Source organism: Protopterus annectens, chromosome 8.part0, assembly GCF_019279795.1.
Source record: "Protopterus annectens isolate FY-2018-M chromosome 8.part0, PAN1.0, whole genome shotgun sequence".
Lineage (NCBI taxonomy): Eukaryota > Metazoa > Chordata > Ceratodontiformes > Protopteridae > Protopterus > Protopterus annectens.
The window spans coordinates 1869223706-1869247239 of NC_056741.1; the positions used below are offsets into that span (position 1 = coordinate 1869223706).

Consider the following 23534-nt stretch of genomic DNA (forward strand, 5'->3'; position numbering starts at 1 on the left):
ACCCACAGAATACACCACTTCCCTTGCCATTCTGCTAATAAAATGCTTGTATTGGAGTCTGCAGCTATTTCTTTGGTTAGTTATCACTCACAAAAGGATAGACATCTCCATGGAGTGTCTGTGTGCAATAGGCTTTTATTTAGTCTAGTTTACTACAGTTATGATTCAGATTTATTCATTGTTTTTATTTTAAGTAGTTTCAGGTAGTAAAGACTGCTTAACAAGGCTTCCACTCAGACAGACTGTTTTCATTATATTGCTTTCAGATGTTACGTTCAAGCACTTTGCAAGTTATACTGCAATGCATTATCTCCTGTTTCCTACCTATAACTGTCTTGCTTTGTTTGTGTATTTTATGCATTGTACATTATGTCATACATGTAAGACTGCAGAAAAGCTACCTTTTCATCAGACAGACATGTTCTACTTCCATTTTTCTATTTCCCTATTGAAAGTAAGAATTCTGACAAAGTGAGTTCCAAGACGTAAAAACTCAAGTGCAAATTTTGGAACTCCCTCTGTACCTCCTTAAAATGCTGCTGTGACCAAGCTGGATTTGCTTTGTCCTGCTTCACTTTCAAAAGTATTTTTTGAATCATTGCAATTGGCAGGATGGCATATAGAAGACCTTGGCATCCAAGTGAAGGAGAAAGCATCCATTTTCCACAGGCTTCATTTTGTTGAATAAGCAAGAAAATGTTAAAATCTTAATCCTTTGATGCAAAAAGGTCCACTGATGGCAGACCATATCAGTCAACTGTCTTCTGAAATACTGTGGGGTTCAGTTGTCACTTGTGAACCTCTTCAGTGCATTTGTTGGAAAGTTCTGCTAACCTGAAATCTCATCGCAGAAATCAGAAGTGTGTGCTGAGTTTCCCACTAGTTAATAAAACTTTCCCATTCCATGATCTGTATCTTCCACAAGAGCAGGGTGAAGTCCCTGTCTTGAGGTGAATGTTGACATCACGTTGTGAACGCATCTACTGAATTATAATTGGAGAGATCAAATCATAACTCTTCATCTCACCTGGATCCTCAGCTGTTCCAATGTACTACTACTTACAGATAAATAAGTGGAGCATGAGGGGGTTTACACCTTTAAAAGCCATAAAACACTTAGCAGTGCCACATAGATAGTGGCCAGAAGAGAAGTGTACCACAGATGTCCAAAAGCCTGTAAAAGCTGTTGGACACACCAATCTGCTGTGCTTATTTCTTAATGTAACAGTGTGAAGTGTACCACAGCTTCTGAAGCTGCCTCACTGTTCTGAAGTGAAGTCTGAGACTAGCGTTTAACAGTAGTGAAATGTGTGCGCAACAAAACTTGGAATTGAGACCTCAGCAACCATATGTTGAAAGCTAATTAGACCATGCTCAAGACTAGCTGGCCATCATTAACTATTATATCAAGCTCAGTGGTATTAATAAACATTGTAACCCAATTTACTACCACCTTATCTTTCTCTCCAAAGTTGGAACCCTACAATTCTGTTTCTTACAGACAAATTTAGAGAATGTCTGAAGTCAGGGTCTGGCAATCAGAGACACACTTGAGCAATGTATTATATGATTATTTGTAGACTTTCAGCATCTCATTTGCATGATAGTATGCCTTGTGAACATTTGCATGGTAGTGAGAAACACACAGTTTATAAATGTTTTATACCCAGGCACCAAGGCACAGGGACAAAAAACCAAAGAAGCCTAATGCCACTATTAAACAGAATTAAAACAGCCTGTCAGATGTGCACAGCTAGCAACAATGTACAACATATTAGGAAATGCAGAAGCTTCTGTATTAAAATCATCTATTTACATATTCTTTGAGTGACCTGCGATGAGAAGTATCAAATGGTCATTTTCTTCATGAAGCCCAGGGCTGTAAATCACACAACTGTTATATATTGACAGCTACTGGTATAAATGCAATATAAAAAATAAGTGCAATTCAACAGCTTTCTTAAAAGGCATCTATCTCCAGCATTCTGCACAGTCCTCCACTATTCCTTATGCACAAACATATAAATCAAAGATACCTTAGGTTCACTACTCTCTCCCATTTGAAGAGGTAGCAGGTTCAAGTCCCACAGCATTATTATTCTTTGTTAGGAAACTTTTGTCCATTTTAATTTAGTTATGTGGCTAATAGTAAGTCACAGTTTCATATAATACTTCAACAGGTCTGTAGGCAGACAGCTTGTAATGTGCTTCTAAGCATTTTGGACAAAGGTAGCAATCAGATAAACAGAAAGGGACCTCCTAATATAACGTAACATTGAGAGTAGAAAGACTGTCAGGCATTTAAAGTAAACAGAGACAAGGCAGCAACAGTAAAAGAGTCAATGAAAAAAAAAAGATACAGACCCCCAATGTTCTTAATATGAAAGGTCTTGATTAAATACTGTTTTATGGCTATTTTTTTTATTTTACTGTTTCTAAGGCACTCATGCATACTGTTTTAAATACTGCAGTAAGCTTCACACTGACTGCTTTTTACTGCACTGAGTATACTAAACTTTCTAACTTTAAAATGAGTTATGAGTGGTCCTTGTCAAGATGCTTTGCTTACTGGAATAAAAGAGTCTTATTATCTTTCATTTAATTAAGACATTGCAGCAGCTTTATGCATCATTATTTGCTGCTGCCATGTCTCAAAGGTGTAAATATTGACCTGACATTGGTTATGAATGTTAATCAGTGCTGCCCGAATTTCAAACGATTTAATAAATTTCAGGAAATTGTTGATTGCAAGCATTATTCTCCACTGTATACACTATCCAACTCCCTTGAATGTATATTATGAAGATGCATGCACTGATTTTGACAAGTGAAAGTTCTTGCTGTTAATTAGGTTATCAAGTATGACATGGTAACTGAAAGGAGCAGGCACATGTAATGCTGGGTCCCTGATTTATTACTATATGAGTTTAGACAGTGACACATTGTGTTCTCTGGAAAAATACAGACCCAGAGAGGGTAACAAGTGAAATGCCCAGTTGGGCAGAATACCGTTTTATAAAGCCTGAAACAGTACCATAGTGCAGTGATTTATGGCTTACATTATTGTAAGACTAAAAGGTGTAAAACTGTTAACAATGCAAACAATTGGCTTTGTAGAAATGAACGTAAACCTTCCTTTAAAACATTATGATATTTCATTAACATCATTTTTGTGTGTCAGTATCAAGCTTACTCACTGTGGGTACCAAGGCTACTGATTATATGTATGTATATCATAAAATAAAAGATGCTCAAAAAGTATTAGTACAAAGTATATAACTCAAGCAAAGGTTTGACTTCTGCCATTTTGTTTCTAATAAAACTTGGCCTTTTTGATAAATATTACATGCACAAGACAAAAAGTGCATAAAGTATTACCAGAGAAGAAAACATACACAATTTGTATCCCACATGATGGATTTCAATGTGATTTATTTATGTTGTGAGGTGATGTATATTTTCTCAGTGTCTAGAACAAAGGCAGATAACAACAGACTTAATCCTTTACTGTATTCATTTCTATCTTAAAACCCAAACTATGCAAAATTATTATGTTATCACAGAATCTTGAAGCAGGTTCTACTGGTGTGATTATAACCATAGAAAAGGTAACAAAAACATGAACCTAAGAGTACAACCAAAATAAACGCTTAGACAAAAGCACTTTCCAGATGGGTGCTGACTATATTTCTAAACATTAAATGAAACACAGTTTAACTTATAACTTATAATAAAAAAAGCATTTGAATCAAGCAACCATTTCTAAAAAGGACCGTATAAAAAAAAACTTTCAGCAAAATCAGTTAAGACCAATAACAGTAAATGCAAATGTTTTACCCATAGCGGGACTTGTCAGTACATAATCAGACCTGCTGTGGTACCTTGTCAGTGGGTGGTTACATTTAAAGCAGCTGTTACTGACCAAGGTCAAAAGATTTTTACATATTTTAAAAAGATCTACCAGACATGTCCTGGGGCGAAACTGTCCAAAACTGTTAACAGCCATGAAAACTTACAAAAGGAACTTGCAGTTTAATGTGATAATACTTTATATTACAGTTTGAGCTTCATATGTGAGGAATACTGCATTATGACTACATAAAAATATTGTTATACTTACATAATATATTAACTACTGATATTACTCTTTTTTTTGTATTAGGCTTACTTTGATACTCTGACACTCTGTCACTATTAAAGTGTAGCATAACAAGTTTCATACTTCATGCGTTTGGAAGAAAAAGAAATAATGTACATCTGTGCTGTTAGTGTGGTAAAACCTTCTTCTTGCAGTTCTGATTGGGGTACATTGTTTGGTACACAGATAATTAAATGTTTACCCACTCTGTAAGCTCCAGTTGATCACTGCAAAGAAATGCACTGTCCCAGAGACAACAGAGTTCAATACTTACACTCCAATTATATGTCCATTGATAAAGCTTCAGTTTGGTAAATTGAGAACATTTATCTAAGTGCCCTGTCAGATAGGGAGGACTTAGTACTAGTCATTTGCTGTCTGTTTCTGGTGCAATATTTGAAGAAAAACATTATGCTGAACATAGGTAAAGAAAGATTTCATACTGATGGATCCCACCATTACAATTCACTCTTAATAAACACTCACTGTCTTACCCTTTCTAGAGTCTCTGCTGCTCACTGCCTCCCTCAATGTCTTTTTCTGTTACTGCAATGAAGAAAATGAAGGAATGACAAGTGCCTAATTTATCCGCTGACTTGATTATTGAACTCCATTTAAATCGAGCATTTATTAGACTGTAATAAAGCACGTCTCTAATATATTTCACACCTAAGCTTTTCTCACTGGTAAATGAATGTCTTTTTTAAAGAACCAAACCTCAGCAAATTTAAAGATTTTCAATTATGCATCTGTAATAAAACAACCTTAAAATGTTATTTATTTAAAATGGCCTTGCTTACCAAAGTTGTATTGGCTCTAATTCTGCACTGTACATATATTTTCACATTTAAAAGAAGCTGAACATTTCAGAAAAAAAATCAATTGTAGGGTTAATGCTGGACTTCTTAGTTTTAACTAACATATTTTCCCAGGTAACAGCTGTCCCCAGTTATCAGAGTCACCACTGATGCAGACATTTTAGTTTGGGAAATTACTACACTGGTACGCATTTCATAATATGCATGAAGGACAATGCATTCCAAGGTGCCCAGATAAGCTATTTGCTTGTTATTATTATTATTTTTTGGATATTCTTTGTTTAATAAATGGTCTGACTTAAACTAGTTATATAATATTTTGTTGAATAATGCTATAAGTGTGCAGAACATATATAATGAATTGTGCTCTATACTATATCTGGAAGATATCACATTTTTTTATAGTTACTGAAACCTGGTTCTATTCTCATTCAGAAGTTCTACTGTTACTATATATTTATTAATTTATTTACTTACTTAATATTTTATTTATTTTATTATTATAGTAATATATAGTAATTATATAGTAATTCAAACCGTCAAAACTAACAATGCAGCTGGTAATGCCCTATTTGCAAATTCTGCAGGTAGAGACATCACTATGCTCTCCTCTATTGGCCAGTTTAAACACCTGCCACTAAACTGGCTTTGCCACTATAATAAGCCTGGCTAACTCTAATTAAGAATGTTGAATAAACTAGTAATCGAGTTACTGTCTATTTTTCCCCTGGCTGTAAATGGGTAACTTTTAACCTGTGAACTTGTCTATTCATGATTGTCTATCTATACTTTGCAAATATATTGTTTCTATTCTATCTGCTTACCTGGAGATTTTATTTCGTAATGATTTTTATTGTATCTGTTTATCTTGGAGCTTTTCTCCCCGGGCCTTCACTGAAAATGGACATGTATCCAGTCGGACTATCCCGGTCAACAAATGTAAAATAAATAAAATAAATAAATAAAATTTGCATTTGCTTACTCAGAACGTCTGCTGGACCATGGAACCCCTGTATGATGGAGTCACAGGAAAAAAGCTCCAAGTTTGTAATAATACAACGAAAAGAGATAGAAACTGAAACATAAGATAATACATAAGTGGAACAGTGAAACAAGCAGATAAAACAGAAGATTATGCATAGAATAAATAATATACTGAGTTGTATATAGTATAGTAACAAACAGAAATAAAACATTTTTATATTTGTTACAATAATGAATGCAAGTGAGATTGTTAATCATGGTTGCACTACATCAGAGATCCTTTGAGTTGTGTGTTTCATTAAGAGCAATACTTTTTTCACCTTTGATTACAGTTTGCTATCAGACTGAGGAACAGAGTGAGGGTTTGACTGATCTGAGTGGGATCTTGTAGAGAAAAATGTCCTATACACTGGTAGCTTTAGGTATAATATTATTGATAGTGGACTACATTACTGAAAAATGCATATGGAAATGCTTTCTTTTTCCTCTTCAAACAAACAGTGAATTGACTAGTAAAATAACGCACAAGTGACATTAAGTCCATAGACATAACTTAAAGTAATTCTGAGTTTTTCACTTACAATAATAACATCACAGCTTCACTAGACTGTGACTAGTGTTGCAACCTCAAAATAAAATGCACCCACTCAACCAATGATCAAGCCATCGACCACTCCATCCATCCGTCCATCCGTCCATCCATAGCTCATTTTCCCATTTTTTTCACATGGGGTCAGAGTGTCACTACAACAGTGGCAATTGTTTACAGCCAAAGTTCCTACCACCAGGCTAGACCTACCATGATTGCTTTTCTAAACACACACACACCTATGATCAGTTTCAACTGCATGTCTTTGGAATGTGAAAGGAAAACGGAGCACCAGGAGAAAACCCACATAAACACAAGAAGGATGTGCAGACACCATACAAAAAACACCCCAGCTCATAACTGAACGATTCTTAGGAGCTCTTCCAGGGAAGAGTTTTGGCACTATGAAGCAAGAACTTAAAAGCAACTGGGTGATTGAGTTTTTATCTGTCAACACTGATAACTGATATTATTCATTTTATGAAAATGACAACTAATACTTCCAATTTACTGACAATTTTTGGTAGTGACTTACAAACAAGAGGATAAATATAAAGAGAAATCTATTTAGCAGAATTACTCTGTTAAGTTTAATAATAAAACCCCCAAGGATGTATCACCTACAGGAAATTTTCAATCATAAGCAATAAGAAAAACTATATTACTGCAAATTATAAAAAAAAAAAAAACAAACAAAAAAACAAAGCTGCACTGCCCTTGCTGACTGTGTACTAAGTACATAAATAAAGGTTACTGACTCAGTCATTTGGTTATCTTATTGGGGAATCCATAATGATGAAATATATGATATATAAGAATTGTATCTAAAGTTTTCCAGAGTTAGATGGAACCAAAAAGTAACATAATTAATAATATTTTTACTTGTAATCTCAAGTCCACCAGCTTCATGAGCTGAAAACTATAATGCACTATTAAAGGTTAAAGGTCAACAAAATGCTGACACGCACAAGCAATAGCAGCACTCCAGATGTTCTGATCTTTGCAGTAAAGGATTTTGTCATGTTATATTGTTAAAGATGTACAATGATTCTTCTTATAATGGATTCTTCCTAGCGTATGGAATCATGCTGAGGTTATACCTGTGCTTAGTGGAAGTGGTGGGGAGGGGGAAATAAAAAAAAAAAAAAAAAAAAAAACACTAAACAGACTGACCAGCATTGGGAGCAAATGTTTTGAAAGACTAAATTCCAAACTCATCACTGGTTAATTTCAAAGTGTACAGAACCTTGTATGATAATGTGGGCTTGTGGCACCAAGATCCCGCCAGTTTCTATGATTGTATCAGCAAGGCTAGTGATGCTGACTTCCCCATTATTATGATGTATGTATCCTTAGTAAATTATGATGACACACTACATGATGACCTCAGTAACAGACTTAATACTCTTAGAAAAAACATGCTTAATATCAAAATGGATAACTAAAAAGTTAGCAAATCATACACAGAAGGGTTTTTTTGTTTGTTTGTTTTTTAGAGGCTTTTCTTCAGACTGGAAAGTGATAACTAAAGGAATGCAAAAAAGTCCTGTTCAGGGACTATTGCCATTTATTTTTTCACAAACTTCCATCTGTTACAATTCTACTGTTGACTGCACTCTTGGTACTGCAATTTATAAATATGAGGAAATTAGGACGCTACATGTTCTATAAGACTGAACAAACAACTTATCCATTATGTCTTTCCTAAACAGAAATAGCAAGAATCCTTTACAATTTAACATTAAAACAAATTTCCAGTATGAAGATGCTGGGGACAGAGATAGGAGAAAATTCTAATTTTGATCTCAAGGTTGCACATGTATATATGACAGCTTATGCTATATGCACTATGATTTGCCATACAGAAGTGAAGAAGTCTTTGCCCTTTTATACAGCTCCCTTGCTAGACCACTATTAAAACATTATAGCATATTTTATTAATAACAAAAGATGTATTTAGGGCAGGTGCAAAGAGTACAAAATAATTTCCAAAGCATAATCATAGGCTTGTAAAATGGAACTTGTTTGGAAAAACTGAAATGGCTGGAGCTTTATTCTGAAAACTTTAGATTTACTATAAGTGGTTTATGTAAAAATAACTGCAGGCATACAAATTCTGTTTGGTTATTTTATTGCATCTTTAATAGTGCCCCATTATTATTAAAATCTAGGAATCGTTTAGTTAAACAAAGCATTTTTTTTTCACCTGAGATATATCAAACTACAATTTCTTCTAAAATAAATAAGATATCTTCATACCCTTGTACATTTTAAATCATGATTAGATAAACATGAGGTCTGATAAAGTCACATGAGATGACATGCTCATAAAGGTCTCAAACATTAACCTTCAAAATGAAACTATGAAAATACAAATATATAACCATATAACATTAATAACTTTCCGCCTTTTAGAAGAGTCTTTGGCCCATATATAAGGAGAGTGAAGAATTCAGATCAATTTGTGTGTGTGTGTATGTATGTATATGTAATTCAGTCTTTCTCGTGGTATTTATAACAATATGTAGAAATGTAATTTGTTCCCTATACATTTGACCTTTCCTTATTGATACATCTCTTGCTGAACATTAAAAAGATTTAATATTTTAATAAAGCTACTATGTTCAGGTGAGTAATCTATCATCGTAAGAAATAAGGAAGTCTCCACAGTGTGAAAACTAGCAGTCATGACATTAAAGGATACGAGGGCAATGCTGCAGCTAGTGTGTCCATCTTTTCTATGGAGATCTGAAAGCCAACAAGTCAGATTACAAGACGTTCCCCACATTTGGTAATTTGTGAAGTTCACAGCATTTGAAAATGATATAACTTACTTTAAGAGGATGGGATATAATTGTTAACCACTGTGCTGTATGCCTTCTAGAAGGATGTTCCACCCTATCTAAGAAGCACAACACTTCTAAGACTGGGGGATTGTCACTGCACCAAATAAAGCACAGAGTTACAGATGTATAAACCAGTGTGAAGAGATCACTTGATGACTTTTTTACAATTAAAAACTGAGAAAGTCACAACAGCTGGCATTCTGTATCAGAAGAGAGTAAATAACAGATGAAAGCATGTTACCCTGCTTATTGACTAGCAACAAAAAGTACAAAAGTACCTGTCTAAACAGTAAAGTCAGCACCTCTAAAAGTACAGCTGCTAGCTTCTAGCTTTATACATAAGGAGGAGCAGGATTATGCTTTACAGTCCCTGAAAGAAAAACAAACCTAATGAAAATGTAAGCTAGAGGAATGCAAGTACTACACTGAGTCATATTATGCTATCTGCTTCCCTGAATTGTTTATCACTTACTTCCTGTTAACTTCATTTGCCCTGCTAGAATGAAACCTATTTTCAGAGGAGACCTGAGAGAGAGAAAAAGTCCTCAAAGTACAAGACCTAAGGCTGCAAAGTTCAAGAAAGGGTGACATGGACTAATTTAATACTCCATTTTGTAAGTGGCAACTGTCCTCTACCTTGTAGATCACAGGACAGGTCAAGAAACATCAAGTTTAGCATGTTAGGGGAATAAAACAGAACTTATTTACCAGAGACGGTACATCCTTAGTAATACAATCCAGTCAAAAGGCGACATTTCAGAACCGACAGCAAGATGGCATCCTGTATGTTGCTACTTCATTTATAGCTTTTAAAAGAATGTTACTTTTCAAAAATGTTATTTTTTCATTGCAAAAAATCTAAGTTTTCACAATAAAATACCCAAATGTGATGTTGAGCCTTACCTATAGCAGTGAGATACAATAACATACCATAGCCCTGGGCATGCTAGACCTTGTAGAAATTGTATTTCTTTGTACATCTGTCTCAGTAGCAGCAACTGTGTATAAATCCATAACTGCAATAACTTTCAAGACTTCTCGAAAAATGTCATGATCAAATGAATGATTATCTAGTTATAAAATTCCAAATATATTATTAAAATATTCTAATGACTATCAAGCATTACCTCAGTTAATATCAGTTGGTATATGTGTGTGCTTGACCCCCCCCAACACCCCCTCTAACTAAATATACCAACCCTGGGATCGCACTACAATGAAGGAAAGGGCAACACCGTGCAGTTGGCCAACTACCTCCTTGCCCTATGACATATTTACCAAATCACTTAATTGCGTTTCAATGAATATGTTTTGCTCATTACATATTCGCTTTTCAGCCATTTTGTACTTATGATATATGTGTGTGTGTATATATATATATATATATATATATATGTATATATATATATATATATATATATATATATATATATATATATATATATATATATATATATATATATATATATATATATATATATATATATATATATATATATATATATATATATATATATATATATATATATATGTATATATATATATATATATGTATATATATTTCTTTATGGTTCCCCTTCATAATCTCAAAATACTGAAATCTCCAATTTCAATATTACGAGACCATGAATGCGAAAATTCAACATACCGAAACTGCATAAGCACAAATTCATATATCTCGAATCCATGCTTATGCATTTCTGGTACAGTACGTGAAGTGTTTTGCTGGTATGGTGTTTGGAACTGAAGGTGAGTGAGTGTATGTGTGTGTTTTTGTACGTTGTATGTGTGGGTAAGGGTAGGGAGGTATAAGTATGAGTGTGAGTGTTGGATGTGTTGGTGTTTGCATATGGGTGATGTGTATTTGTGTGTGTGTGTGTGTGTGTGTGTGTGTGTGTGTGTGTGTGTGTGTGTGTGTGTGTGTGTGTGTGTGTGTGTGTGTGTGTGTGTGTGTGTACTGTACCGGAAATGCATAAGCATGGATTTGAGATATCTGAATTCGTGCTTATGCACTTTTGGTATTCTGAATTTTCACATTCATGGTCTCGGAATATTGAAATTTGAGATTTCAGTATTTTGAGATTATGAAGGGGAACCATACAGAAATATATATACATATATATATATATATATATATATATCTATATATCTATATATATATATATATATATATATATATATATACATATACATACACACACACACACACATGGGTCTATATCATAAGTACAAAATGGTTGATAAGCGAACACATAATGAGCAACACATATTTATTGAAACGCAATTAAGTGATTTGATAAATATGTCATAGGGCAAGAGGTAGTTGTCCAACTCCATGGTGTTGCCCTTTCCTTCACTGTAGTGCGATCTCAGGGTTGGTATACTTAGTTAGAGGGGGTGTGGGGGGGGGTCAAGCCCCCTACCACCTGATTCGGGTTTCTACCTTTTTTTTTTTTTTTTTTTTTTTTTTTTACTTTTTGCGAACAGCCGCGTGAATTTTTTTGCTAGGAAAAAATTCAAGGATGTGGCCAGTCGCTGTTTACAGTGTTTGCATTTTATGTGTTGCTGTATATGTAGTCGCAGATATGATCTTTAGTGTTTATGATATAGACCCTGTATAAATATATATATATATATATATATATATATATATATATATATATATATACAGATAGATATGTACACACACACACACACACACACACACACACACACACACACACACACACACACACACACACACACACACACACACACACACACACACACACACACACACACACACACACAGACACACACACACATCTATACACACACACACACACACACACACACACACACACATCTATTCACACACACACACACACACACACACACACACACACACACACACACACACACACAGACACACACACACACACACACACACACACACACATATATATTTGTGTATAAATACATAACATTATACACAAATTGAGTTATATGGGACATACATATAGAAAGAAATAAAATGTCTATAGACTTACTCAAGTTACATTGTTGACTTGTGAAAATGATGATATTGCTTACCTAAACTGAAAAGCACCAGAAACCTGAGACAGACAAATTCCCTTTGGTCAAATTGTAGTGATCGTAGTTTTGTAACCAGTTCTTGTGCTCGACTCAAAAGATTGTGGAGAGTAGCACCTGCTTGGGAAGCTACGATTGAGTAGTCTACCTGAAAATGCAATAATTCAGATATTAGACAAATCACAGAAAAATGTAAATATGTTTTTTATATCATATCTTTTTGGCAAAAAAAAATAACTACAAAAAATACAGACATAAGTATTATTTCTAAGAAAGTGTGAAATGCATACAATAGAATGTCTGATCTTTTATTCTGGTGACTTGTTCAGACTAGCTAATCAATGGGGTATATTTCTGAGATAGTCTAGTTTATGGTTTCAGCACATCAGCACTGTAAAGGCTTGGTATTTAGAACAGTAATAAAACTACACTCATTCTGGAAACCCACAGTATCGTATTCAGGTTCAAAGGGAGCTGCAGCCAATCCTGTAAGCAGTATGGATAAGGCAGAAACCAGTTCTGGAGAACATGCATATACACACAGACACATACACACATATACACACACACACACACACACACACACACACACACACACACACACACACACACACACAAACACACACACACACTCCCTACCTCACATACCACAGAAAGTGCAATAGGCAGTTATGAGTTTGCATGTTATGAATGTTTAAAATGAAACAAACATGCTATTATTACCACTTGTTAATGAATAATGATGTTTACGTTGAATATATGCTTGATTTGAAAAAGTAAAGATTGGGGGACAAAAGATGGGAGAATCTCTCTGATTCTCAGACACATTTAAATATACATATAATAAACTTATTTAAAAGTAAGGTTGAACGTAATGGTGGTAGGCGAGGGCATCATTACCCAATGGTGGTTATCGACATTTGACTAATGGCCTGGATACCAAATGACTGACCAATAAAGGATAACTAAGCAAAGCCATATACAATTTATTTTCTCTCGGGGGTGGGGGGTAAGCAGTGTTCTATTGTAGCTTTTCTGCAACCACTGGAGGCCCATGAGATTTTCTTAAATGGACTCTTCAGATTTGTAATGCTATCTGAGATCTCTACAGCCACTGTACATACATGGGGGGGGGGGGTGAAGTATGTGACTTAATATTCTTCTCAGTACACAGCAGCAGCATGTAAACTATGGCTGCAGGTATTACATTATTAAATGTCTTCTTTACATGTATATTATGCTGAGGACTGCTCATTTTTACCAGTTATTATACCTTCATAAGATGGCATCCATATGAAATATCAAGTGAGTCTAATACTCCAACTACTTGATCAGTGCAGGGGAGGAGGAACAAAAATGCAAATATTTAAATCCAATAAGTATTTACACTGTACAAGACACCAGTCAATGAAAGACTAAACAGGAAAATGCACTGAGTGGACCAAGTTTTATATAACTGCATAAAAAAATTGTATCCTGTACTACAAGTCACTCCTACAAAACCAACTAAAGATTACCTATTGGTAACACCAACATATTAACAAAATTCCTATAACACCCTTATTATGCTGTCATAATCAAAAGTATTTGTGACATCTTAGACAACTGAAGTATGAGCTTAGAAATGTATTGCAAATTATCTAAGCTGCAACACAAACAAAGCTCATTCACATTTGCTTGCATTCAAATATGAAGGCAATATAAGCTGCTGCTTGTTTTTTCAGCTTTTCCCGGTTAGGGGTCACCACAGCGGAACTCCGGTCTGCTAATGATTGGCAGTAGATTTTTTTATGGTGCCGAGTTGCCAGCCCAAAGCCCAACCTTCAGCAAAGGCACACCCATTCACGCATGTCTTTTGGAGGCCACTTGACTGCGGGGAGGACATGCAGACTTCACACAGAAGGCACTCCAGCTGAGAATCGAACAGGAGAACCTCTGGCTGTGAGGCAACAATGCTACTGCTGTACCACCGCGGCTTATAAGCTGCTGAGTACAGTAGAAAAACACTTGTCAAACATTTGTTTCAGTTGTTTCAGTTTGCATTTTTTTGAATGGAGAACAAGGCCATTCTTATTTAACTATTTAACAGCATTCTGTTTTTCTTTGTATTTTGGGGTATTGATTTTTTTTACTGTGTCTCTTAAATCATCATCTCATTACCATATTCACATCAGTAGCTTTTTATAAGAATACGACTGCAGTATTGTTTTTGTTGCACTTTCACATTTAAATAGTCAGTTTATGCTAATGAACAAAAATATGTTTTAATTAATATTGATAATAGCAGTCGCTGTCTTGATGAGCTAAAATCATCAAGTGAGAATGCAGTGCTGACCTCTGAACCACTCTATACCCATGGCTACAAATTTACCAGCCCCATAACCATACACCTTCTCTTGTAGGTACATTTAATATCTGCTGTAACAGCAACTTTGTCTGGGAGGCAAGTTTTGAGCTGCCAATCATGGCGAGCAGGCCCATATTAAATTTTTATATGTATTGACATTTCATTACCATAATTGACTGCACTTGGTTCACAACAAGAAGGCAGAGGGCTGCCTCTTAGGCAGAAGAAGTAGCCCCTTGAGCAGGATTTGCAATTAAAAACAAGGCAGATTGGAATTTTTTTATTGTGTAAATATGATGAGTTGAGTTTTCAGCTCTAACTAGAGAATACTGGATATACTGAAGCTTGTTTTTTCATCAGTAAAGAAAATGTGAGTCAGTGGAAAGCAGTCTCCCAAAGGTGTCAGTCAATTTACATAAAGTCAAACGTGAATGAAATAACTTCAGTAATATTACTTAAAATGCCGCCATCTATTTATGAAAAGAAGTTCTACAATAATAATCATATTTTAAAGACTTTGCATTAAATATTTTTATTGCATTCCACACCAAGAAATTGTATGTAAGATGTTTATTTATATATATTTGTTCAATGATTTGAGTTTGTACTGTTCTATTTTACATTATGATGCATTTCCTTACATATGTATTTCCAGTGCAAATCAAAAGTAAAATATTACAGTCATGTAGTAATAACAATGTGCAACATGCTTTCAGTTACACTTACTGTGACTTAAAGATTTTACTGAAGTAGTCAGGGTACCAGCTGCATGTAAAGATACAGAATGTTTCATAACAAATTAAGAGAGATACTAAAACAAATGCCTTTGTTTTTTTTTTCCATTGACGGGATACTTCATTAAATAATGTGACACCTTAATCATGCTCTGATTTAAACTACTTGGTATCATTTTCTTTTGGCACTTTGCTGTTCACCCCAGTCTTTTAGTTCTGCTAATGAACTGATTAAATAGTGACTGTGGGGTGGTTAAAAAATTGCCTGACAGTAGTAACACAACTCAGCAGAACAGCTGTAAACCAGTGCTGCTATTATATGTGGTTTATTTCAGTACTGTCAAAAGAGTTTGGAATGACATATTAATGCAAAGGGAAATCTCAATATATGCATTAGAATTCATAAACAATGGAACATGACAGTGCTCTGCAGAATATCAGAGCTGTATTTAATTGAGTTATTGCTCCAAAAATGCAAATGATGCTGGGCTCAGTTCTGTACAAAGAAATATATTACATCCATTCTTGTTAGTATTGATCTCTGCTTCTATTTTGAAGATAATAAGGTACCATCACTAGTTTAGTTCAGCACTATTTTTTGAACGCATCCTCTGTACACTGGTTGGGACTAGTGTGGACTCCATATTTACAAAGCTCAGGTGTGCAGTGGCTGGTCCTTGCCACAGAACTCCTTTGTACTACATAGCACAACACGGTTACTGAACAAATAAAGCATGTCGCCATGCAGTAGTGTGATATAATGGAACTCCTGTTGTGCCAGACCTATGCACCAAAATCAGTGCAGGGCTGAAATCACTCTGGACAACCCAGCATTCAGTTTCAGTTCAAAGACATGCATCATTATAAATTTTATCTTCATTTATATTTTGGTAAATGGGTAAATGAGCTTGCCTCGGTAATCGCAATATAGCAAGGAATAATATAGATCAAGAAATACAAAGCACTGAAAAAGTCACAATAGCATCAGACAAAATATGTACAAAAAGTAACCAAAAATGAAACTAAGAAAGTAAAATGTTGCATAACTAGTGTCATAAAATATCAATGTTTGAAATACTAATGCTATCTTACTGGGATGTGAAAAACAAGCATGCATGGTACTATATGCAACATATGCATATACAAGAATCAGATGATGAATAAAAAGACTTAAGCTGATAATTTTTGATTTTAGTACAAGTGAAATTATAGTTCTTAAACCTGCATTTGTGAAGCATGTGTATTTCTATTACTTGACGGGCTTTCAGCTATTTTCTAAGTTGATGAAATGTGTTATTTTTCTAATGTTTTGGGGAATGTAGCTCCAACTTGTGAGAACAAGTTTAGCAAATGCTTTTTTAATTATTCCAAGTGCTAGTTTGGGCTACAGGGCTGGATAAAGTGTGGAGGATGTTTCCTAACTGTAATGTGCCCTTAAAAGGGGGTCGGTCAGTACTACAAGAATATGCTAGAAATAAAACTCTGCTGGATTCCTGAGATGGCATGTAATACTGCAGATGACCATGCTAACAGAAGGCACTGCGGTTTTAAGATCAAGCAGCCTCTTAAAGGAAGGCAAGTCATAAAGCAGTTGCTCAGCAGACAAAGTTCAACATCCCAACATTTTTTACCATGATGATAGGCTCCTCTAGCCCAAAGGAAAAAAAAAACATGAAAAGGCAAACATTGACTACTTCTAGACATTGCAAATCATTGCTGGTACAATTTCTAAGTGTGCATCAGCAATAATGTATTTGTTTTGGGAGAGTTTTCATTCTTCAAGTTAGAGCGACCATGGAGTTGGTGCATATAAATTCGGGGGGGGGGCTTGCTGCCCACATTTGGGGGTATAGGGTTGCTTGTGCCCCACAAAAAATGTTTAAAATTTTTTTTTTTTGCACTTGTCAGTGTTTGGGGCATTATTTTTCAGCACTTCAGCTTGCTAGCATTCTGAAAGTCGATGTGTCATAGTAGAAATTTGAGAATAAATTATTCTACTCCCAGTTAGGGCCGAGCATTACATGTTCTCAAAACTCTGCCCCATTTGCTGATGTGCAATTAACACACTGACATAAAATGTGATTTACTTATAGCAACTATTAAAGAAAGCTTATAAATATGTGTAGTGCAATACATCAGCTTGCACTGTCCTTACTCTGAGTTTACTACAAAAGATGTGCATTGGGATACATAACAAAGGCTCTTAAAATACTACTTAAGGCGTTATCTGTTTGTTCATGACTTTCAGATGCACTGTAGCTGGCTGTTTCCTCTTGTCTTTATGTAGCAATGATCGATAATATGTAAATGTGCCTGAGTTGTCACAGTCATGTGTGCACACAGGCCAAGTGGGAACTGTACATGGTGTTTATAAGTTACCAAATTCATTTCCTGATATGTAGCTATTTGACAGACATCTTGTTATGACAATGTGTGTGCTGCTTCACTCATTCCTCTACTTGGTAAGGTAGTATCATTGCTATATGGCAAATATTCTTCAAAAGTGTGGGAGTTTGATTCCTAGTGTCAATTCCGTTCATTCAAAAGGAGGATGAATCAAATAAAGCACTTCCAATGAGGATGGGAAATCTTAACTGAAACATTACTCACATAGTGAATGTGTCTCATTTGCTATGTGAGCAGTAAAGATACTAACAGTAGGCTAAAGATTACCTTCATTATAAATAAGAATGCTGTGGGTCAGGGTAAAAGTACAGTATGTGGGCCTGTTGTCAGCTATTGCAGATGTCTATGTTGACATATGACTTAAAATCTAAGCTCTACCAGAGGTCGTTTTATGGAACGACACAGCAAGGGCAACATGTTCTTACCCACACTATACAGTGGTGGGCTTCACACATGTTCTTAACCACACTATACAGTGGTGGGCTGCACATGTTCTTAAACACACTATACAGTGGTGAGCTGCACACATGGTCTACCAACACTGTACAGTGGTGGGGCGCACACATCTTCTTGCCTACACTGTACAGTGGTGGGGTGCACACATGTTATTACCTACACTGTACAGTGGTGGGGTGCACACATCTTCTTACCTACACTGTACAGTGGTGGGGTGCACACATCTTCTTACCCACACTATACAGTGGTGGGGTGCACACATGTTCTGACCTACACAGTGGAGGGGTGCACACATGTTCTTACACACACTGTACAGTGGTGGGGTGTATGCATATTCTTTCCTACATTGTACAGTGGTGGGGGTGCACACATGTTCTTACCTACACTGTACACTGGGGGATGCACACATGTTCTTACCTGCATCGTACAATGGTGGGGTGTACACATGTTCTTACCTACATTGTACAATGGTGGGATGCACACATGTTCTAACTCACACTATACAGTGGTGGACTGCATAAATGTTCTTACCAGCATTGTATAGTGTCAACTCGGGTTCATTCAAAAGCTGGATGAATCAAAGAAAACACTTATAGTGAGGAAGGAAAATCATGACTGAAACATTTCTCACCTAGTGAATGTATCTCATTTGCTAGGTGAGCAGTAAATCTACAAACAATAGGCTAAAGGTTGCCTTCATTATAAATAAGAATGTTGTGGATGGGGGTACAAGTACAATATGTGGGCTTGTTGTCAGCAATTGCAGATGTCTATGTCGACATATGACTTAAAATCTAAGTTTTACCAGGTTCATGTTATGGCATGACACAGCGTGGGCAACATATTCTTACCCATACCATACAGCAGTGGGCTGCACACATGTTCTTCCCCACACTATACAGTGGTGGAGTGCACATATGTTCTTACCTACACTGTACAGTGGTGGGGTGCATACATGTTCTTACCTACACTATACAGTGGTGGGCTGTACACATGTTCTTATCCACACTATAAAGTAATGGAATGCACATGTGTTCCTGCCTACACTGTACAGTGGTGGGGTGCACATGTGTTCTTCCCACACTATACAGTGGTGGGGTGCACACATGCTCTTTCCTACACTGTACAGTGGTGGGGTGCACACATGCTCTTACCTACACTGTACAGTGGTGTGGTGCACACATGTTTTTACTCACACTATACAGTAGTGGGGAGCATACATGTTCTTACCTACACTATACAGTGATGGGGTGCACGTATGTTATTACCTACACTGTACAGTGGTGGGGTGCACACATGTTCTTACCCACACCATACAGTGGTGGGCTGCACACATGTTCTTACCAACACTATATAGTGTCAACTCCAGTTCATTCAAAAGCTGGATGAATCAAATAAAAAACTTCCGATAAGGAAGGGAAATCTTGACTGAGACATTACTCACCTAGTGAATGTATCACCTTTGCTAGGTGACAGTAAAGCTTCAAACAGTAGGCTAAAGATTGCCTTCATTATAAATAAGTATGCTGTGGATGGGGGTCAAAGTACAGTATGTGGGCTTGTGGACATGTTGTCAGCAATTGCAGATGTCTATGTTGACATATGACTTAAAAATCTAAGTTTCACAGGGTTCATGCTATGGCATGATAAAGGGGGGGCAACATGTTCTTACCCACACTATACAGCAGTGGGCTGCACACATGTTCTTACCCAAATTATACAGTGATGGGGAGCACACATGTTCTTCCTCACACTATACAGTGGTATAGTGCACACATGTTCTTACCTACATGATACAGTGGTGGGGTGCATGCATGTTCTTACCTACACTGTACAGTTGTGGGCTGTGCACATGTTCGTACCAACACTATAAAGTAGTGGAATGGGCATGTGTTCTTACCTACACTGTACAGTGGTGGGGTGCACACATGTTCTTACCCACACTATACAGTGGTGGGGTGCACATATGTTTTTACACACACTGTACAATGGTAGGGTGTATGCATGTTCTTACCTACACTGTACAGTGGTGGGGGTGCACACCTGTTCTTACCTACACCGTACATTGGTGTGCTGAAAACATGTTCTTACCTACACTGTAAAGTGGGGGACTGCACACATGCTCTTACCCACACTATACACTGGTGGGTTGCACACATGCTCTTAACTACACTGTATAGTGGTGGGGTGCACACATGTTCTTACCTGCACTGTACAATGGTGGGGTGCATGCATGTTCTTACCTACAGTGTACAATGATGGGGTGCACACATGTTCTTACTCACACTATACAGTGGCGGGCTGCACACATGTTTTGACCAACACTGTATAGTGTCAACTCCGGTTCATTCAAAAGTTGGATGAAGCTAAGAAAGCACTTCCAGTGAGGAAGGGAAATCATGACTGAAACATTACTCAACTAGTGATTGTGTCTCCTTTGATAGGTGAGCAGTAAAGTTAATAACAGTAGGCTAAAGATTGCCTTCATTATAAATAAAAAGGTTGTGGATGGGGGTAAAAGTACAGTATGTGGGCTTGATGTTAGGGTATGACACAGCATGGACAACATATTCTTACCCACACCATACAGCAGTGGACTGCACACATGTTTTTACCCACACTATACAGTGATGGGGTGCACACATGTTTTTCCTCCACACTATACAGTGGTGGAGTGCACACATGTTCTTACCTACACTGTAAAGTGGTGGGGTGCATGCATGTTCTTAACTACACTGTACAGTGGTGGACTGTGCACATGTTCTTACTCACACTATAAAGTAGTGGACTGCGCATGTGTTCTTATCTACACTGTACAGTGGTGGGGTGCACACATGTTCTTACCTACACTGTACAATGGTGGGGTGCACACATGTTCTTACTCACACTATACAGTGGTGGGCGGCACACATGTTCTTACCAACACTGTATAGTGTCAACTACGGTTCATTCAAAAGCTGGATGAATCAAAGAAAGCACTTCCAGTGAGGAAGGGAAATCATGACTGAAACATTACTCACCTAATGAATGTGTCTCCTTTGCTAGGTGAGCAGCAAAGCTACTAATAGTAGGCTAAAGATTGCCTTCATTATAAATAAGAATGTTGTGGATGGGGGTAAAAGTACAGTATGTGGGCTTGTTGTCAGCAATTGCAGATGTCTATGTCAACATATGACTTAAAATCTAAGTTTCATCAGGTTCATGTTATGGCATGACACAGCGTGGGCAGCATATTCTTACCCACATCATACAGCAGTGGGCTGCACACATGTTCTTACCCACACTATACAGTGATGGGGTGTACACATGTTCTTCCCCACACTATACAGTGGTGGAGTGCACACATGTTCCTACCTACACTGTACAGTGGTGGGGTGCATGCATGTTCTTACCTACACTGTACAGTGGTAGGCTGTGCACATATTCTTACCCACCCTATAAAGTAGTGGAATGCACATGTGTTCCTGCCTACACTGTACAGTGGTGGGGTGCACACGTGTTCTTCCCACACTATACAGTGGTGGAGTGCACACATGCTCTTTCCTACACTGTACAGTGGTGGGGTGCACACATGTTCTTACTCACACTATACAGTAGTCGGGTGCATACATGTTCTTACCTACACTATACAGTGGTGGGGTGCACACATGTTCTTACCTACACTGTACAGTGGCGGGGTGCACACATGTTCTTACCCACACTATACAGTGGTGGGCTGCGCACATGTTCTTACCAACACTATATAGTGTCAACTCCAGTTCATTCAAAAGCTGGATGAATCAAATAAAAAACTTCCAATGAGGAAGGGAAATCTTGACTGAGACATTACTCACCTAGTGAATGTGTCTCCTTTGCTAGGTGAGCAGTAAAGCTTCTAACAGTAGGCTAAAGATTGCCTTCATTAAAAATAAGTATGCTGTGGATGGGGGTCAGAGTACAGTATGTGGGCTTGTGGACATGTTGTCAGCAATTGCAGATGTCTATGTTGACATATGGCTTAAAAAATCTAAGTTTCACAGGGTTCGTGCTATGGCATGATACAGGGTGGGCAACACGTTCTTACCCACACTATACAGCAGTGGGCTGCACACATGTTCTTACCCAAATTATACAGTGATGGGGAGCACACATGTTCTTCCTCACACTATACAGTGGTGGAGTGCACACATGTTCTTACCTACATGATACAGTGGTGGGGTGCATGCATGTTCTTACCTACACTGTACAGTTGTGGGCTGTGCACATGTTCGTACCAACATTATAAAGTAGTGGAATGGGCATGTGTTCTTACCTACACTGTACAGTGGTGGGGTGCACACATGTTCTTACCCGCACTATACAGTGGTGGGGTGCACATATGTTTTTACACACACTGTACAATGGTAGGGTGTATGCATGTTCTTACCTACACTGTACAGTGGTGGGGGTGCACACCTGTTCTTACCTACACCGTACATTGGTGTGCTGAAAACATGTTCTTACCTACACTGTAAAGTGGTGGACTGCACACATGCTCTTACCCACACTATACACTGGTGGGTTGCACACATGCTCTTAACTACACTGTATAGTGGTGGGGTGCACACATGTTCTTACCTGCACTGTACAATGGTGGGGTGCATGCATGTTCTTACCTACAGTGTACAATGATGGGGTGCACACATGTTCTTACTCACACTATACAGTGGCGGGCTGCACACATGTTTTGACCAACACTGTATAGTGTCAACTCCGGTTCATTCAAAAGTTGGATGAAGCTAAGAAAGCACTTCCAGTGAGGAAGGGAAATCATGACTGAAACATTACTCAACTAGTGATTGTGTCTCCTTTGATAGGTGAGCAGTAAAGTTAATAACAGTAGGCTAAAGATTGCCTTCATTATAAATAAAAGGTTGTGGATGGGGGTAAAAGTACAGTATGTGGGCTTGATGTTAGGGTATGACACAGCGTGGACAACATATTCTTACCCACACCATACAGCAGTGGACTGCACACATGTTTTTACCCACACTATACAGTGATGGGGTGCACACATGTTTTTCCTCCACACTATACAGTGGTGGAGTGCACACATGTTCTTACCTACACTGTAAAGTGGTGGGGTGCATGCATGTTCTTAACTACACTGTACAGTGGTGGACTGT

The 23534-nt window shown here is 37.1% G+C and overlaps 1 protein-coding gene across 2 annotated transcripts in view; it reads right to left on the reverse strand.

Annotated features, from left to right (window-relative positions):
- Positions 1-23534, reverse strand: part of NR5A2 (nuclear receptor subfamily 5 group A member 2) — a 672306-nt gene that overhangs the window by 106841 nt on the left and 541931 nt on the right. For both annotated transcript variants that reach the window (XM_044081366.1, XM_044081365.1), the window contains exon 6: positions 12448-12595. In XM_044081366.1, the coding sequence (XP_043937301.1) occupies positions 12448-12595 (148 nt within the window). The remainder of the gene's footprint in view (positions 1-12447; positions 12596-23534) is intronic.